Below are 18,840 nucleotides of genomic sequence, written 5' to 3'. Positions count from 1 at the left end.
TGCAGGGAATTTTTCCCACTTGTTACATGTGGTTGTTTAGATTGTTTCTAGTCTAGGTTAATCGACACAGATCGAGCTTGAACCAAAATTTAGATTCAATTTCTTGAATCTCTCTCAATTGTTTAACAAAGTCATATTTTCAAGAGGCCCAGAAAAGAAACCAAGAGAAACTTTTAGGTCATGGTTGAAATTAACCAATCCCTAATACTCATATATTATTCCTGTGCTGGGTCCTAAATAGTGCTGTATATACACATAGCTCGATGAATCAATTCTGAGCATTGGTTCTACTCAGCTGGCTGCTCTTAGTAGACCTAGTTAGATCTACTCTGGGTCCCAAAGCCTGGAATCTGTGCTTGGAGAGCTATGTTCATGTGTAGTGTTTTTGCTTTTGTTTTTTTGGTTACCTGGTATCAATTATGAAAAGATCCCTCTAAAACACAGGTGGCAAACACAAGGCCTTAGGGCCGAATGTAGCCCTCACCTTGTTTTATACTGCCCAGAACCTTGTTTCTACCTGGTGGCAGCACCGAGCTCCTTGCCCCTAGTTAAGGAGTAGTTACATTTCTACGGTCCTAAAATTACATTCAGCCCTTTGTAGGCAACTGTGAGGCTGACGTGGCCCTCAGTGAAAATGAGTTGGACACCGCTGCTAGACAGTGAGTCAGACAGCTAAGATGTAAAAGCATAGGGGCTCCACTCTCACTTTACATCTTTGTAGTGCGAGTCCAATTTGCTGTTTACCTGTAAAACATCAATTTACCTTTCCTTTGCATGGATGTCATTTTCCCTTAACAACGTCAAATCGTTGTTTTCCTTTTATGAGGCACAATTATAAGAAAATAGCATCAAAGTCCAACAACTGGTAAGCATTAAGTATTTCCCCTTGCTTTCTGCAGGACGGGTACTGGGCAGATGAGACCTGCGAGCGGCCTCTTGGCTACATCTGTAAAATGAAGTCCCAAGCCCAAGGGCCAGGAATAGTGGAAGTAGACGCAGGCTGCAAGCAAGTGAGTACAGACATACACAGTGATTTCAGATCAGCGATATCACATGATACCCTTGGTTTTATTTTTGTCTGAGAAAGTACTTCATTACTGTCACAGATAACCAACATTTTCACAGTTTTGTATCCTTGTTCACCCCAGCACCTCTTCAGGTGTTCTCCACTATTATTGTGGATTGTTTGTTGTTAGTAGCTCCTTTCAGATTGTCATGGGAATTGGAGGAAAGAAAACAGAGAATAAAATGAGACAGTGAGTGGAGCCTGAAGAGGGTAATGAAGGCAGGTCATGGGACAAGGTGTCATCGAGGTATTGGTGGTCTATGACCCTGTGGGTTGTCAAGGACATTTCCAGTAGATCACTTTATGTCACAGATAGAAAACAATCCTTAGTCACTTTTCCATTTATAATGTTTCTGACGAGCCTCCTTCTGGTGGGGGTTCCTGCCAGTAGATCCCTGCAATGAGAGGTGGGGGATCTAAAGTCTAGCTGGTCATAGCCAGCAGTGACTCCTTTAAACTGAATGCAGCTGTGCACTCCTACCTTGCGTCCACCTCACCTGCACAACAGTTAGTAACACTTCCCCGTGGGTCTTACGTTTCTTTGAGGTTAAAGTATATGATCTCTGTAAAACAATTTCTAAAAGTGAAAAGACACTACAAAATCCTGAGTGTATGGTTATCATTTTCCTGTTTAATTGCTGAGTCGGCCATCTTCCGCTTTTTTTCCTTTCTCACTTTTCCTGGACAAAAACAAAGTAGAAATGTATTTTCTTTCCAAAAGTGTCATATTGTGATCAAATCATAGCAAATACCAATAGGCTGAGAATCTGTGAAACATAATTTAGAACTGCACAAATAAACCATAAAGAAACATGGAGCAGATACAGAAAAATCACAGGCTGCTGGAGATATAAACGATCTTAGTGATGGTGCAAATTCCACTTTTAATTTTTGCATTCTGAAAGTTTCAGTCTTGACAGGGTCAAGACTAGATTCCTGTCTTCTGTCACCAGGTCACTGCACTTTCACTACTGGTTTTATTCCCACTACACTTAGACATTCTTTGCCTAATCATATGCATGTACAGGAGACTGTATTGTATATTATTGTAATTTTCTATAAACAAGAAACACTCCTTAAATTTTACTACTTCTATGCAATCAATCAAAGTTATATATACAGTCTACTAATTGTTATATCTGTAATCTGATATAATTCGATTTAATCATTAGGATGGTAATAGAAAAATAGGAAAATATTTTAATAGAAAGCAACTGTTTGTCGAGTGCAATTATTATGCTCTCATTGATTTAAAGGATAAATGTTATATTCTTAATTATATAGAAGAGGCAACTGAAGCTCAGAGTTATTAAATAATTTGACCAGTTTGAAAACACCTGTTCTAGGCAATGATTTTCTCAAAGAGCTGGGAAGACTAGAAAAAAAATCCGCTCACCAGCGAAGAAATATAAGACAGTTTCTTTTTTTGAGTGGGAGTTTGGGCCTGGACACTGGGTGGGGCAGGGGTCTTTTTGAGAATTCAAAGTGACAGGCCTATGGCCATACTGATCTGGGATTCAGCTTTCAATTCATTGCTTACCTGTGTGGGAAATGCTGGGTAAGAAATTCACATAAGGTGGTCCTGATATGCTAAAGTTCCAGGGTGGCTGACAGTTGCAAATGTGATTCTCTTTATACAGAAGTCCCTTTTTCCAGGCTGACTGGGAATCCCAAGGATAAGTTTGAAATTCAGAAATATCAAATATACCACCAGGACGTTTAGATGGAGGAATGAATGGATATGATGTTAAACTGAATGCATTTTAAAATGTTTACAGAAATAAAAGGTGTAATTGACTCTATGGAACAGCCATGAAGTTTGTTATGTAGTGTTTTATTATGATTCAGTTCTAAATGTTTTTGGTTTCTTTGGTTCAGGAATGATTTAGAAGTGTGTGTGTGTGCATGTGTGTGCATGTGTATGTTGACAGTGATGGGGGTTTTGTCTGTTTACTAGTTTCTAAATAATTGAGAGGTACTATTGATTTTAATTTCCCTCCCTTGTGAACATATAAAGCTCTTTGTTGTTATTTGTTGAGATTGTCTTTATGGTGTAGCTCGTAGTTAGTTTTTGTAAATATTCCATATGTGCTTGAACAGAATGATCTTTGATAATTCACAAGTGTATATATGATGACTAGATAAAATTTAGCAATCATATTATCTAGATATTTTATGTTCCTGATATTTTGTCTGCTTGACAAAATATTCTTATAGTTCTGTCAATTTTCACTATATATACTTTGATCTGTGTTATATGTTCCTGATGAGTCAGTTCTTTAATTATGTAATTACTTTATTCATAAAATTATTTTTAAATAATACTGTTGCAGAAGATCTATTTTTGCTTGGTATTTTCCCTAGAAGCTCTTTTCCAGCTTATTACTTTTTTTAAAAGATTTTATTTATTTATTTTTAGAGAGGGAAGGGAAGGAGAAAGAGAGAGAGAAACATCAATGTGTGGTTGCTGGGGGCCGTGGCCTGCAACCCAGGCATGTGCCCTGGCTGGGAATCGAACCTGCGATGCTTTGGTTTGCAGCCCGCGCTCAATCCACTGAGCTATGCCTGCCAGGGCACCAACTTATTACTCTTAATCATTGTATTTTCAGAATGGTTCTTATAAATATATGTCTACATTTTTATTCTTAATCTAATTTGAGGAGCTCTGGCTTTTAACTGGCAAACATATGAGTTTAGATTTGTTTTACAGACTCATATATTTGAATTAGTTTCTACAATCTTATTTTGTACTTTATTTTGTTGACCATTACGTCTTATTTTATTTCTTTTTCTCCTTTCCTGTTCCCTATTGGTTCTATTAAATATCTTTATCCCATTTTTCTCTTCTACACATTTGGAGATTATACATTCAACTTCTATTTTTTTAGATGGTTAACTTTATGTTTTTAACATGCATTCCTGACTTGAAGTTAAAGTTATTCAATATCTTTCTCTGCTTCCTGAACAAACTGAAGATTGTTATTCTACTTAAACATTTTTAAAAAGTTTAATTTTGAAAAAATGTTAGACTCACCCAAAATTGACCAAAAAAGCACATAGAATTTCTCTCTGTCACCCACTCGGCTTTCTTGAATGATAACTTCTTATCTAACTAGTGTACATTATCTTAACCAGATAACTGACATGAATATAATATGATTAAACTACAGATCTCATTCATATTCCATTATTTAACTTCCCACAGCCAGTTAGCTATTTCTGCCATTTGTACAGGCACTTAGACCTGGATTGACTAAGACATTCATTTATTTGTTTGCCCAGAGCAGACTTTCGGCTCACTTGCTCCTCCTTCTTTTACATTCCTTCTTGCCAAAGTAAACCTTTCTCGAGCTCTCTCACTGTGATCTGGGAGATGAAAACCTGCTATCTTTGTCTGAAAATGTCTTGAATTTATCCTTGCCCCACATAATAATTTAGATAGGTCATTTTAGAACTGTACATTGACAGTTATTGTCTGATAGTACTTTATATATTATTTTATTTTCTCCTGACTTTGATTTTTGCCATTGGAATTCCTGTTAGAGAGTAATCCTCCCTTTTCAAAAAGTGGGTTAACTATATTTTCTTATTTTAAGATCTCATTGTCTTTGTCGTTCTGCCGGCTTAGTAAATGTGTCAAGATTTGGATTGATTTTATTGGTTCAGTTTGGTACTAAATATGCCCCTTCATTCTGAGGACTTATATTTGTCTTAATTCTTAAAAATTATCGATTGTTCATTTTATTTGGTGCTTCTGAAATATACTTTAGATTGATGTTCTCATTCTATTTTTCAATCAACATGTTTTCTAACCTCTTTTCATATTTTAATTTCTCTGCTACATTTATTCAATTTGCTAACCATTCCAAAACCCTATTTTCTACATTTAATCTAGCCATTATTTGTTTTTGAGAAATATTTTGTTTTAATGCTTTTTTTGTCTGTATTTTCTCCCTACCCCTCTCCCCCATCCCTTCCAAACCCACCTCCTTCCCTTGCTTCCACCCTCCCCCTTGGTTTTGTCCATGTGTCCTTTCTAGTAGTTCCTGAAAACCCTTCTCCCCTCTTTCCCCTTCTCCCTCCCCTCTGGCTATTGTTAGAGTGTTCTTATTTTCAATGACTCTGGTTATATTTCGTTTGCTTTTTTCTTTTGTTGACTATGCTCCAATTAAAGGTGAGATCATATGGTACTTGTTCCTCACCACCTGGCTTATTTCACTTAGCATAATGCTCTCCAGTTCCATCCATGCTGTCACAAAGGGTAGGAGCTCCTTCTTTCTTATGTGGAGAATGACCATGGTGAACTATACTACTCTAGTTGCATTGTATAATGTATGGAAGAAGTTTGAATATGTCCACCTGAAATGTATTTTGATTTTGTTAATCTAATTTTTTTCTTAATAATCGGTTTGAAAACCATCTGAAAAGAAAGGCTATTTTTGTTTTAGTTCGGTTTCAATTTATGAAATTTGGTTTATTTTGAATTCTTTTAATCCTCACCAGTGAATATTTTTAATGACTTTAGAGAGAAAGGAAGAGAGATAAAGAGAGAGAAACCCTGACATAAGAGAGAAACATCAATCGGTTGCCTCCTCCCCATGACCTAACTGGGGTCCAACATACAGCCTCTGCGCTGCCCTGACTGCAGCCTTTTTGGAGCATCATGGGATGATGCTCCAGCCACCTCAGCCATGTGCGCTGGGGCTGTTTTCAATTTTGAAGTTTAGTTTTTAACTTTATATTTTTCTTTTCTTGAAATTCTATATTTTTGTGTGCTTTCAAATCCTCTCATTCTTTGTTCATAGCATTTTTATCCTTCATTATTGATTCTATTTCTTCTTTTGTCACTTAAGTCATCCTAAGCATATTTATTTATATATTTTTCCAGATGTTTTATTATGTTAAATTTTAACTCTCACTTAACATGAGACATTTTCTCACAGGATTTGTAGTTTTTGATTATGAGTTAGTCCCTACCCCAACTCTCAAATGCCACAGTCTCATGTGACCTGGATTGAGGAAGTATTTCTGTTGTGAGTTTTGCGCTTTCTTCTCTGAGTGCTTAGGAAATTCTCTTATTGTAGATCAAGTTTGTTTTGCCCACCTCCCTGTGGACTCTCATACAGTATGAAGAGTGTAAAGTTGGGGCTAGCACCCATCTGTGGCACAGACTTGGTATTTATTTTCAGATTTATTTTTCCCTGCTCCCAGAACCCCAGGCAGGTGACAAATATCTCTATTATTTCCCCATTCTTTTTTTTTATTAATTTTTTAAAAATTATATATTTATTTATTAGATTTTATTTATTTATTTTTAAAGAGGGAAAGGAGAGAGAAAGAGAGAGAGAAACATTAATGTGCGGTTGCTGGGGGCTGTGGCCTGCAACCCAGGCATGTGCCCTGAGTGGGAATTGAACCTGCGACACTTGGGTTTGCAGCCCGCGCTCAATCCACTGAGCTGCGCCAGCCAGGGCCTTCCCCATTCTATGGACAAAGTTTTTTGCTCTCCTTTCACAGGGGTGCTACCTTTAATGGAGATTATTTTTATGCAAGAATTTCAGTTCCATCTCCTGCCTCGGATAAGCTGACAGTTAAGGTACTAATCTGTGTGGACATTTAAATCCCAGCCCCTGGACTCTGGTTCCTTAATCTAGGTTTGTTACACTCTAGACAACTCTCAGCTGGCGCGTTTTCCAATTCAGCCTTTAGTTTGTTTGTTTCAAAGATTTTATTTACTTATTTTTTGAGAGAGGGGAAGGGAGGGAGAAAGACAAAGAGGGAAACATCAATGAGCGAAAGAAATATTGATTGGTCACCTTTCGCACGCCCCCAACTGGAGGCCTGGCCCACAGCCCAGGCCTGCGCTCTGATGGGAATCAAACTAGTGACCTTCGGGTTCACAGGATGGCATGCAATCCACAAAGCCACACCAGTGAGCGCTCAATCCACTGAGCGCTCAATCCACTGAGCTACACCAGCCAGGGCCTTCCCCATTCTATGGACAAAGTTTTTTAGTTTTCTATTACTTTCTGTTGCCTGGAGAGATCCCCTTCTCCCTCTCAAACTCTAGTATGGATTTTTTGTTGTTATGTTCTTATTCAGCATTTCTCTGTGTTTGAAGTGTAGGAGAGGGACCATGCAAATCATGTTGCCAGAAGGTCTATAGCTACTCTCCAATGACCAGATGATTAGCTGTATACTCAGCATCTACTACTGGCTTCAGTAGGCAACAAGCCTTGCTATTCTGCCTCCTATTTCTGGTGGTTCCCTATTCTGAAGCCAAAGTCTTCACCATTATGTTTGGTTGCTTTGCTAAACATTTCACAAATCATTTTGTTGGAGGAGAGAGAATGACAGCCCCCCACCCATTTTGTATCATAATTTGTCTTATGAGGAATAAAACATTACTATTTCCTTTCTTCATATAAATGATTTTCATTGCATTTCAGATTATTCACATTTGTGTTCTGTTAGTTCTCTTCTCTATCAATTTATGTTTCATGACAGGAATTATTAAAATAATATTATCTAATACATATGTGTGATAATCTGCTTGATAACATTAACAGGGCTGGAAAAGATATGGCTTCTACTGCTATATGATTGGGCACACCCTTTCAACATTTGCAGAAGCAAACCAAACCTGTGTGAATGAGAAGGCTTACCTGACAACTGTGGAAGACAGGTATGAAATAATCTTAACTCTATTTTAAGATGTCAAATAATGAAACATTTTCAGAAAAGCCCAGGTATCAATGTGCTCTATATTTCTGAGTAAATTACATGGGATCTTGAGGCATGATTTGTAAAAGCAGAAGATTAACAGTCATATTCTTATTTGAATTCTTAATTGTAAACATTATAAAATATTTTATTACTTTGAGTACTAAATGCAATATTCAGAATTGTTAACTAAAACTGTAGTATGGACATAACTTTTTCTGATATGTCCATTTTCTGCAGGAAAAATAAAAAGTTTCAGCTGAAAAATCCTACTTTATTTTTACCACTTTTTTCTACCAAAAAAGAGGGCAGAGAGGTTTACTGAATATTTTATTCATTTTTCCCATTCTTCCTTTTCTTTTTCTTTTCTTTGCCAGGTTTACTAGATTTATTAGTCAAGAAAATCATATGGAAATAGGGAATTTTATGTAACTTTGACCTCTGGAGTCCCATTCATTATTAAGATTTTAGCGTTTATTTATTTTCCCGTACTCTTTGCAAAGCTCTGGAATAATCCCAGGAGAAACTTTAAAGAAAATTAAAAATGTCCATATCATTTTCAGTGAAAAAGTAAAATATTACTGAGTTGTAGTACAAGTCATACCCATTGGCCTTTCAAGGCAGACTCAATACAATGTAGAGAATGCTCTTGATATTAGAAACCCTTTGATAAAAATGAAGGGTGTGCTGTCTTTGGCATAGTGTTTACGAAAGACCTTGTAGTTCAGCCCACATCCTTCTTTCACGTACAGTTAAATGTCTAATACATGGTGGTGCCCTGATGTTATGCTAACTAACATCTGACAATCAGAACACAGGTACTTTTTATCTTAGGACACAGATGAGCTGCACATCTCTAAGTAAGGTAGGGACCCATCTGATCTGCACTGTTATTGACCCCTTGGTCTACTGGAGTGGAGGTTCCCCTATATTTTATAGTTTAGGTTTATTTTTCTTTGTGTTTTCCATGATATTTATATTCAGGAGCTCACTAACTCTGTGGTTAAATTTGTTTTTTAGACTTTTAAGAGAAATTGAGTGTAGAACTTTGAAAATTTTTTTTGGCTTGTTCAGTTTAGGGAATGGAATTATTCAGTATAGGGTCAAACACATGTTCTATTATGGAAGCTTTCCCTGCATGTCCCTCTCTGCTCTCTCTGGAGTCACCCACCTTCCTTTGTTCCTGGAAACTTTGGGCACCACTTCGCTTTTGCTCCAAAGAGAGATTCTTGCTTACATTGCTGTCTCATTCCCTGGTATTTGTCAGTTAAGACAAACTTTGGTTCCTTTACTAACCAAATTGTGTTATTATGATATTATGCCAGATACATAGATGAGATCCAAAGGGAAAGAAAATGTTGGAATTTGTGATTCTGCTCCTAATTCTTTCTAGAGATTGAATGCTGGCTCCTCTGTATTTCTCAATAATTTTCTGTTTCTGAGCATAGATATGAGAAGGCAATTGAAGGGAAAATCCACACAGATTTTTCCATTTGCATCATTCTTGATAATACTATGACCTTTCAATTTACTTAACCAAATATTGTGCAAAGCATTTGAAATATTTGAAAAATGGACTGATTTTTAAACAATGCATTTTAAAATGTTATAGTTTTTTCTTCTTCATTTTCAGAATTCTCTTACATTTTGAGAATGGCAGAGGGGTTGATGAGGGATGGGGAGAAATGGTTTGAGTGTATTTAAAAGATTTTGTTTACTCAGCTGTGTGATATCTTACCTTCAGAAGATCACATTTCCCTAGTGAATGTTTACATAATATAAATAACATAAATATAACAAAATATGTTTGAGTTACCAACTAAATCATAGCATGAACATAAAAATGAGATATATTTCATGTTAATAATTAGAAATATTTATATAAATATTTCTAAAACTTAGCTCAATATGTTTTTCAAAATTATTTATTATTATTGCTTTTTAGATATGAGCAAGCCTTTCTAACTAGTTTTGTTGGATTGAGGCCTGAAAAATATTTTTGGATAGGACTTTCTGATGTGCAAAACAAAGGGACCTTTCAGTGGACCATCGAGGAGCAGGTCCAGTTCACTCACTGGAACGTGGAAATGCCAGGTACATGTAGAACTTCGGCCTGAGCTTTGAATTCAGTGTGCAAAGCCTGTCATTCCTTATGTGCCTGTCCAAATGACCATGTAAATTAATTATGCTTTCAGTATTTTTATATTCTGTTCGACTTCTGTTTTTCTTTTTTTTAAAAAATGTTCAATTAGTTTGCAATGGTCTAAGCAAATGAGGAAATCTGCCAGATTATTGACTACTGCTCTATTTGAAAAATATTTATGAAATCCTGAATGGTTACAAATGTCCCAAATGGTTAGCTTATTTCTGAAAGCTTAAAACTCTGCTAAAGGGATATATACCATTTTAATGCAACTATGAACAGAGATACTAGTGTGCTTGGGTTGGTAGGGGTTACGTGGAACTCATTTTTGCATCTTGTATATGCCACCCTGCTTAATCCTTTATATGTGTTGGATTGTATTTTATACTTGTAAGAAACTTTCAAGGTAAGATTTTTTTAAAGAGTTTAAGGCATTTATTTCCCTTATTTAGATTGGTGACTAAAACTAGAGTCAAGACATTTTCATTTGTCAGCAGCTCAAATAAATTCTTTTTTTATTTAATTTTAACTATTTTTCAAGTCCAATTTTCTATCTTTTGCTCCCATCCAGGCCCACCCCTAGATTTTATCCATGTGTCCTTTATACTTGTTCCTGTAAACCCTTCCAGTTTTCCCCTGAAATTCCCCTGAAATTCCCTCCCCTGTCCCCTCTGAACACTGTCAGCTGTTCAAGGTAAGTTTTAAGTGTCTTCATTTTAAAGATGTGGACTCAGAAAATTTATGTGACCAGGAAGCTTCCGACCATGAATTTAGACTAATCTGTGTAATTCCCAAATCTGTGCTGCTTGTACCACCACCTGCCTCCCTCTAAATGTTGATTTGCTTCCCTAGTAAGTAGTTTCTGAAATAGAATCTGAAAGAGTCTTTGCCTTCTTTATACACTGATATTGCAACATATGACCTTATTCAGTGTGACAACCCCCAGGGCAAAGAACTAAAGAAGGAATAACAGCTAAAGTTTATGAATATACTACTTAGCCTAACAAATCCTAATCTTCAGAAGTTCTTTTAATTCGTATTCTCAGCTCACAATAAGGTAAACCGATCAGTAATTTGAATAGTCTGATTCTTTTCTAATTATTGAATATTCTGAAAACTAGTAAGATTTCAGTTGATTTTTAAAGAACTGACCAATATATTAAGAGCTGAGTGCACACTTTAAAAAAATATTGGTAGGAGTGGTAACAATTACTGTAGGACAAAGTACTTAATTTTAAAGTACTTAATTGCTGGTGGTGTTCATTCACCTGTAGGATATGGGGAAATTAATCCAGGAATGTCCTTAGGGAATAAAAATAGATGAAACTGGAGCCATAGGGAATCAGGTATCTTAATGAAAATATTTTGGAAAAGATGTACCTCCCCAGAACTTTGAGAGTTACTCCAAACACTTAATGTTCTTTATGTTTTTATTGTATTTTTGCCCCCCCTTGCCCCAGCAATCACCACGCTGCTACCCGCGTCCATGACTCCTTTTCCCTTTTGCTCCATCCTTTCACCCCAACCTCCCCTGCCCACAGCTGTCAGCCTGCTCTTTATGAGCCTGTCTTTATTTTGCTTGTTAGTTCATTTTGTTCATTAGATTTTCCACATGTGAGTGAAATCATGGTATTTGTCATTCTCTGACTGGCTTATTTCACTTAGCATAATATTCTCCAGGTCCATCCATGCTCTTACAAAGGGTAAAAGAAAGAATAATAATAAAAGATGACCTCATCTCAGCAGAAGGAATTGTACTGTTTTTCAAAGCTCTGTCTTAAGTAATCACTATCTGGAATAATCAAAACTGTGAAACAGAATTATAAGCTATTAAGTTTGATATAGTCTTCACTTTATTTTATGTACTTTTCTTACCCATGAAAAAATTCATTACAAATCTGTAAGGTAGGTAGTGATATTTGTATTTTAAGATGAAGCAACAAGTTCAGAGTGATTGAATAATTAAGTTAAATTTCTACTTCAGGTGTATCTCATCTTGAAGTCTGTAATGAACAATTTCTATTCTGGGAAACCTACATAAACCTAGGAAAAAAGGGATCTTAAATAATTAAAAAAAAGAAATATTAAGCTACTATTTTTACAATATAGTACATTTTATTATGCTAAAATTATTGTATTATTAAATGTCTGTAAGGGGCTCATCCTGCCATATGTTAGAAATATAAAATGTTATCAAAACCGTGATCTTTGAGATTTCAATTCAGTTGGGGACACGGTCTACACAAATAAAAGGTAAATAACAATGGAAAAAAGCACAAATAAATGGCCAAATGTCACACGCTCTCTCCTTTGCATTTCTGCATCACATGCAGGTCTGACCACGTGATTTGCCACTCAGCTTTCAACTGTCTCCTGTGCATGTGGCTAGCTGTCAGCAGCACCTGTTAAGTGAACTCTGCTTTATGTGTTTAACACAGGGAGAAAACCAGGTTGTGTTGCCATGAAAACTGGAATTGCAGGGGGCTTGTGGGATGTTTTGAAATGTGAAGAAAAGGCAAAATTTGTGTGCAAATACTGGGCAGAGGGAGTAACACGCCCTCCGGAGCCCACAACAACACCTGAACCCAAATGTCCAGAGGATTGGGGCACCACCAGTAAATCGAGCTTGTGTTTCAAGGTAAGTCACAATTGCAAAGCTAATACAGAACTTGGAATATGTTCCAGCCTAAAGAACCAGCTAAGAAATTAAAACAAAATGAAGCCAAAACTCACCATGCCCAAGCTTTACCTGTAGGAATTCTGATTTTATTGATCTGGAAGGGGGACCTGGCATGACTCATTTTTAAAGAGCTCCCCTTGGATGAAGGCTAATGACCAATTGCACACAGACCAACAAAAATTGCCTTCAGCACAAACACAGTTCACAGCAGCCTTTCTTCTCATGCTTTGCCTTCATCACCCCCTTCTCTGCCTCTCTCTCCTCCTCCACACTTTCTGGCCCTAGTCTGAGCTTTTATTTCTTTTCATCTCAGTGAAAACTTTTTACTACCCCTCATTCTTTCCCATTGCATCTTTTTTTTGACCTGTTCTTAGAGACCAAGCTTTTAGTTAACTGAATTGATAAATAAATCTGCAAAATGCCACATGGGTATCCTGCAGATAATGCTCCATTGTCCTGATGTAGCCCCTGGTTATGATGTCTCTGGACGATGGAGCCATTGCTGGGTAGGAAGGAGCACAGGAGGCTTCAGTGCCTTTTAAATGACAATTTGATATTCTGCTATTATATTATACAAACCCAGGCTAGATCATACAGTTTCTCCTTATGCAAACAAGTTCACCCATACAACCAAACACCCCAGTGAATTTATTTGAGCCTTTCTTTCTCTTTGTCTTGTAATCCTATTTTTTCTAGAGAAGGTTAGGTTTAGCCAGATGCAGAAATGTACTTATCTACTGCTTAATGATATTAGTCTCTAAAGTTCCTCTCTCAGGACCTCTGTTATTTAATCCTGTGAATGACATATGGCCATGGCATGCCTTCTAACACAGGCAGGGTTGATGAAGAACTTGAATTATCAATGTGTGTCAGAATGACATAGCTTAATCTTCTCTAACTTGAAGGGTATGGCTAGTTGGGTAGGCAACTCCCATTAATAGCAATAAAGACTGATGAACTGTCCAATCCAGATTAGCCAGTCTGGACTAAAAGCAAAATTTATATACAAGGGCATGTATCAGGCTCAAAAAGAGGAGAGATTTTGTATATTAATTAACTGAGGACAAACACAAAGAAGATTGGGTATTGTTGCTGCCAGGAAACTTTGAGCTGCCACCCAAAGGCCAGGTTTATTTTATACATAGTTGTTTGCTCAGAGCGATAGGCTATGGAGATTTGTTGCAGGATTTAGAGAGAAACAGCAGAATTCTCCAGAGCTGGGGAGCGAACCTAGGTTCCAGGAGGTGTTATCCAGGTATATGTTCAACAAATCCACAGATGTGCTTCACTGAAACATCTGTGGTTTTAGAGGTGCTTGGGCAGGGTTTGTTTGGAAATCTATCAACCATCCTTGTATAGATTAAGAAATGGGAGTTATTAATAAAATTCAGCTAATAGGAAATTGATTCAATAAAATAAAATCTTATATCACAGTCTAGCAAGTTGAGGTAGTCACAGGAGTCTTTGGGCTACTTAAGTGGAAACTTGTTCAAGATACCGTTGTCTGGAGAGCTCAAGTTAGGGTCAAGGTGAAGGTTACCTTGGGCGGCGTGATGACAGCTGGGCAGCCACAATCTGTTGGAAGCATATTCCTTTTCCACAGACCTTGGATGATAGGGCCATGACTCATGAAAAACAATGAATGAAAATTATAAAAGTGTGTGGAGACAATGAACTCCTAAATTCTTTGCATACTGACAAGTGCTGCCCAGACTGTCAGTGGATTCCATTTCACTGCAGTCCTCTGGATAATAAGACATATTCCTTAAGTTATTAATCTATTAAATCAAGTTTCGCTTATGACCATCTTTTTAGATACTCTGACAGGTGAATGTCAGAGTATGTACTCCAATCGTTGTGAAAATATGCATCTATAAGGAAAAAAGACGAAGCAGTTTTGAAAGATGTGACCAATGAAGTGTTGAAAAGCTGCCAGATTATTTCTTGTTTAACCCCAACAGCAAACCAATCTGTGGCACAACCTTAGAGAAGCTATTTTCCTTAAAATACTCTCTATACATGTTTACTTTCTCTGTATCAGAAGTTTCTTCAATTTTTTTTCCATTTCTGTGCCACATTTCACACTTAACCAGATTAATCCTGTCTTCTGTAATGAACTGTGTGCTTAACCCCTATGCCTAAAAGATTTTAATCTAATTTCTCCTGTGCTATTGAATAATTTTATTTTTAAAGTGTTCCCAACAAAATTATTCCCTAAATTTTGTTACCCAAATATTCACTCATAAATTGATTTTTAACCAAGAGAATTAACATTATTTTGGGCCATTGTAATGTCTTTCTTTTTATTAAAAGGAAATCTCATCAAAAGTAAGTAATTATTTCTCAAGTCAATAAGCTATGCAGTGTGAAATAACTTCTGAAACCACATCATTTTTAGCTGTTTACCAAAGGAATACATGAGAAGAAAACATGGTTTGAAGCTCGAGATTTCTGTAGAGCTCTGGGCGGAGACCTAGCAAGTATCAATAATAAAGAGGAAAAGCAAACAATATGGCGGTTAATAACGTGAGTATCTTTTCTAGATAATATTCCTTTTTTGGCCTATTTGGTGCTAATGATGTTGAGAAAATTTTTTTTTATGTCACATGGTAATGTGCTGGTGTCGTAACAAGGTTTGTGGTAGACACATGTCACACAAGAGCATGAACACCCAATCATCACACTTATGAACTACAAAAGGATCAGAGAAAATTTGTGTATTTTCAAAAGTGTTGACTCATGGTGTTGCTTTGAATTCATATATCATACTCCAGATCCATGGGCCCTTTTAAATCCAGTTTTACTTCTAAGTGCCTTAATTTTACAAGTATAAATGCTACAACGAATGGGAAAGTACAAGACCCTCAACACATATTGTTAAATGAGTAACTGAATGACTATCTTTCGATGCTTTAAACTTATTTATTCTCAAACGGTGGCTCGTTTTAAGTATATTTATGGGTTGTAACAAAATGCACATCTATTGAATAATGCTTACATTTAATCATTGAATCTCTTTACCTGTGTACTAACTAGTTCTTGATTTGGAGATAACTTTCAAGTCTGATTGATCCTCATAGGTCACCAAAGTTGTTTCACGCATAAGCTTTCTTTATGTCTTATATGTTGCAGGGCTAGTGCAACCTACCACGAGCTCTTTTGGTTGGGGCTGACATACGGAAGTCCTTCAGAGGGCTTTACTTGGAGTGATGGTTCTCCTGTGAGTGATTTGATTTACTGTATCATTTTCTTCCTTTTCATGTAGTATTTATTTTAATGTTATTCTTTGGCTTAATCCATATTTTTTGTAAGACTGGTTATTATGATAGCTAGAGACATTTTTCTATGAAAAATAAATGTTATGTTAGGGTTATTATCTTGTCCCTGCCCCAGTGTAGCTCTCTGGGTCACCCTAGGTGTGCCCATCTCGACCAGATAAAAAAAATTAGAAAACTCACTCTACTCATTTATATAAAATAATATCTGCATTCTGTCACACGTAATTGGCATGCACATAGTTAAACTTCTTAAAAATTGAGTGTTCTCAATTTTTAGGTCAGGAGATCTGGAAACAACTTTAGATATTTCATTAACTACCATTGGTCAGACTTCTCCAGTCTCAAGAATGGAGAAGTGAGAGGCTCAGGCACTGGCTAACTCGCTCATTAGTCCTCATAGGAGGTGATTTTGTGTGATTTCAATTCTACCTCCTCTTACAACCCACTAGCAACTTTTCAAAGACCTTGGATAAGATGGTATATTTGATGACCCATTGATTTTTGAATATTATATATTATATCCCTGGAAAATACGTCATAACACTTAATCCAAAACTTTGTAGACTATGATTCTACACTGAAAACTCCTGGGGAACCTAAACCCAGCCCTCATTTACTTCCATTGTTCATTTTGGTAAAATCTGGTAGCTTTGTTAGTAACATGTCACAGGTGTGTTTCTTTTGCAAAGAAACTAACGCAACTTTAATGATACCCATCTAATAAAGTTTCCAACGTCCCACTGAAATATTTTCTCTTAAGAATGTGTTAGAAATGTAGGGACTCCCAGTCCTGATAAGTGGAGCTCTTTGCCAAGTTCTTCCTACTGTGTACAATATGAACTCCCCTTTGGTGACCCTAGAGCCATTCTATTCAATGAGAATAAAGAAAATTTTGTAAGAATCAATAGCATACTCTACTCAACTTCAAGTTCCCATGTATTAAAACTCTTTGTGACCCATGTTTATTGGTCTTGCTTTCAAAGCAAAGCTATGGTAAAAAAAAAAAAAGAAATGGATTTAAAATTGTAAATATATCTTTCTTTACCTATTTGGGTAAAAGATTGGCACTGACCTAATATAAATGGCTGCTATGTAATGTTTCTAACATAGGTTTCCTATGAAAATTGGGCTTATGGAGAGCCTAATAATTATGGAAATACTGAATACTGTGGAGAGTTGAAAGGTGACCCCAGTATGTCCTGGAATGACATTAACTGTGAACATCTTAAGAACTGGATTTGCCAGATACATAAAGGTATGATGACCCGTTTTTCCCTTTATCTTAACTTGAAGAACTAACTCACGACATCCCAATATCTTCCCTTTATTGGTGGAACCAAACAAACAAAATTAAAAATAAAGGAACTAGCAGGAGCTGTCATTTCAAAGGATGAGAATGAAGTTGCTGAACACAAATGTTCCGAAGGAACAGAAGATCAAAAGGCCACCCGGGAATCCTAGACTAGAGTCACGTACTCCGAAATAGTTCCCATGAACTATGATTTTGGCTCAGTTTCTGCAGTGGTAGGAGTGAGTGCTCTACTCTGTGAGTGGAGCAATGAGTATGCCATTTCTTTTTGGAATTGCCGCCTTTTGACCTACATCAGACACCCAAAAGGTGAAAAGTTCCCTAAGTCTGAATATTCTAAGTATTGATATTCAAGGAAGTGTTCAACACCCAGAACAAATACCATGTTACCGATGGTCAAAAAGTAGCAGTGCCATCAGTCATGATCTTGGCTCAGAATGGTCCACATATCTAATTCAGATATGGAGGTCAGAGGATTCAAATTCTGTTTTTTTGTTTTTATCTTTACCCAAGGACACGTTTATTGATTTTAGAGAAAGGGAGGGAGAGAAACATTGATGTGGGAGAGAAACATCTATTGGTTGCCTCCTATATGTGCCACAACTGAGGACCAAACCCACAACCTAAGCATGTGCCCTGACTGGGAATTGAACCCACAGCCTCTTGGTTTACAGGACGATGCCCAATCAGCTGAGCCACACTGGCCAGGACCAGATTCTTATATTAAACAAACAAATGAAAACAAGCAAATAGACCCACCATTGAACCAAAAATGTACATCAACTTGTCTTTGCAAACAGATAAATGGAACCACATTGCCCTCTGCTGTTGGAAAACCTTGCCACTGTCTCCATTCCACTGCTAGAGACACTGTGTTGCTGTCTGATTACATTCCTTACTTCTCCTGCTTAGAGCAGTGGACCAAATTAAGGGTAGCATTTTAAACCCAGGTCTGGGATTTGAACCTGGGCATTCTGACTCCAAAACCCATGACTTTTTCTCCCCGTTGACACTGCTTACTGTGCCTGATAACTCTGTTTTGGATTTCTGGTGACTATCATTGTACCCAGTTTGTTTATCTCTTGACTCCTACTTCTGTTTTTCTTCATTCTCCTCCTCCATAGCCTGATGGCAGAATTGGAGAGTAAATGGGAGAGAGGGGGAAAAAAAAGAGAACAATCAAGTTTTTAGCTATATTGATCCATGAAAATGGTGAAAATAGAAGAAAATGTAATGGCAGAAGTGCAGCATACTTTACATTTTTTTTTTTCCAGGACAAACACCAAAACCTGAGCCTACACCAGCTCCTGAAGACAGTAGGTGTATTTTTTTTAATTTTCTGATCTCTATATTCATAGTCCTTTTTACCTCTTTTCTCTTCCAATGAAGAAAACACGTGCCCTAAGAGGGTGGATAGCAGAAGTTCTTAAAAGCTTTGAGAATCCCACGGAAGTTTGGATTTTTCCAGACAGAGGCTCCTGAGCACAAACAACAGACAATTGTCAGCACATCTCAGGGTTAATGACTCAAATCAAAGAGCATATGTTTTTTCTTCAGCTCGTGTATTAGTTTCCAGTGGCTGCTGTAACAATTTCCCACAAACTTGGTGGCTTAAAGGAACAGCCATTTATTCGCTTACAG

At 36.9% G+C, this 18,840-nt stretch overlaps 1 protein-coding gene and 1 non-coding gene across 2 annotated transcripts in view; one reads left to right on the top strand and one right to left on the bottom strand.

The window, feature by feature from the left end:
- The window catches only part of MRC1 (mannose receptor C-type 1), a 79,074-nt gene that overhangs the window by 34,823 nt on the left and 25,411 nt on the right, over positions 1-18,840 (top strand). Inside the window, exons 9-16 of the mRNA XM_045857981.1 lie at positions 900-1,010; positions 7,636-7,751; positions 9,735-9,883; positions 12,371-12,570; positions 15,011-15,138; positions 15,745-15,832; positions 17,001-17,145; positions 18,474-18,515. Of these exons, the coding sequence (XP_045713937.1) occupies positions 900-1,010; positions 7,636-7,751; positions 9,735-9,883; positions 12,371-12,570; positions 15,011-15,138; positions 15,745-15,832; positions 17,001-17,145; positions 18,474-18,515 (979 nt within the window). The remainder of the gene's footprint in view (positions 1-899; positions 1,011-7,635; positions 7,752-9,734; positions 9,884-12,370; positions 12,571-15,010; positions 15,139-15,744; positions 15,833-17,000; positions 17,146-18,473; positions 18,516-18,840) is intronic.
- LOC123831397 lies at positions 15,213-15,315 on the bottom strand. Its single transcript, XR_006787918.1, has one exon. It is a non-coding gene; the product is annotated as a small nucleolar RNA U13 (small nucleolar RNA).

Source organism: Phyllostomus hastatus, unplaced genomic scaffold (assembly GCF_019186645.2).
Source record: "Phyllostomus hastatus isolate PE091 unplaced genomic scaffold, TTU_PhHast_1.1 phas_scaffold_1674, whole genome shotgun sequence".
Taxonomy (NCBI): domain Eukaryota; kingdom Metazoa; phylum Chordata; class Mammalia; order Chiroptera; family Phyllostomidae; genus Phyllostomus; species Phyllostomus hastatus.
Note: the sequence above shows the minus strand (reverse complement) of the source record. Positions and strands in the feature narration are given on the sequence as shown.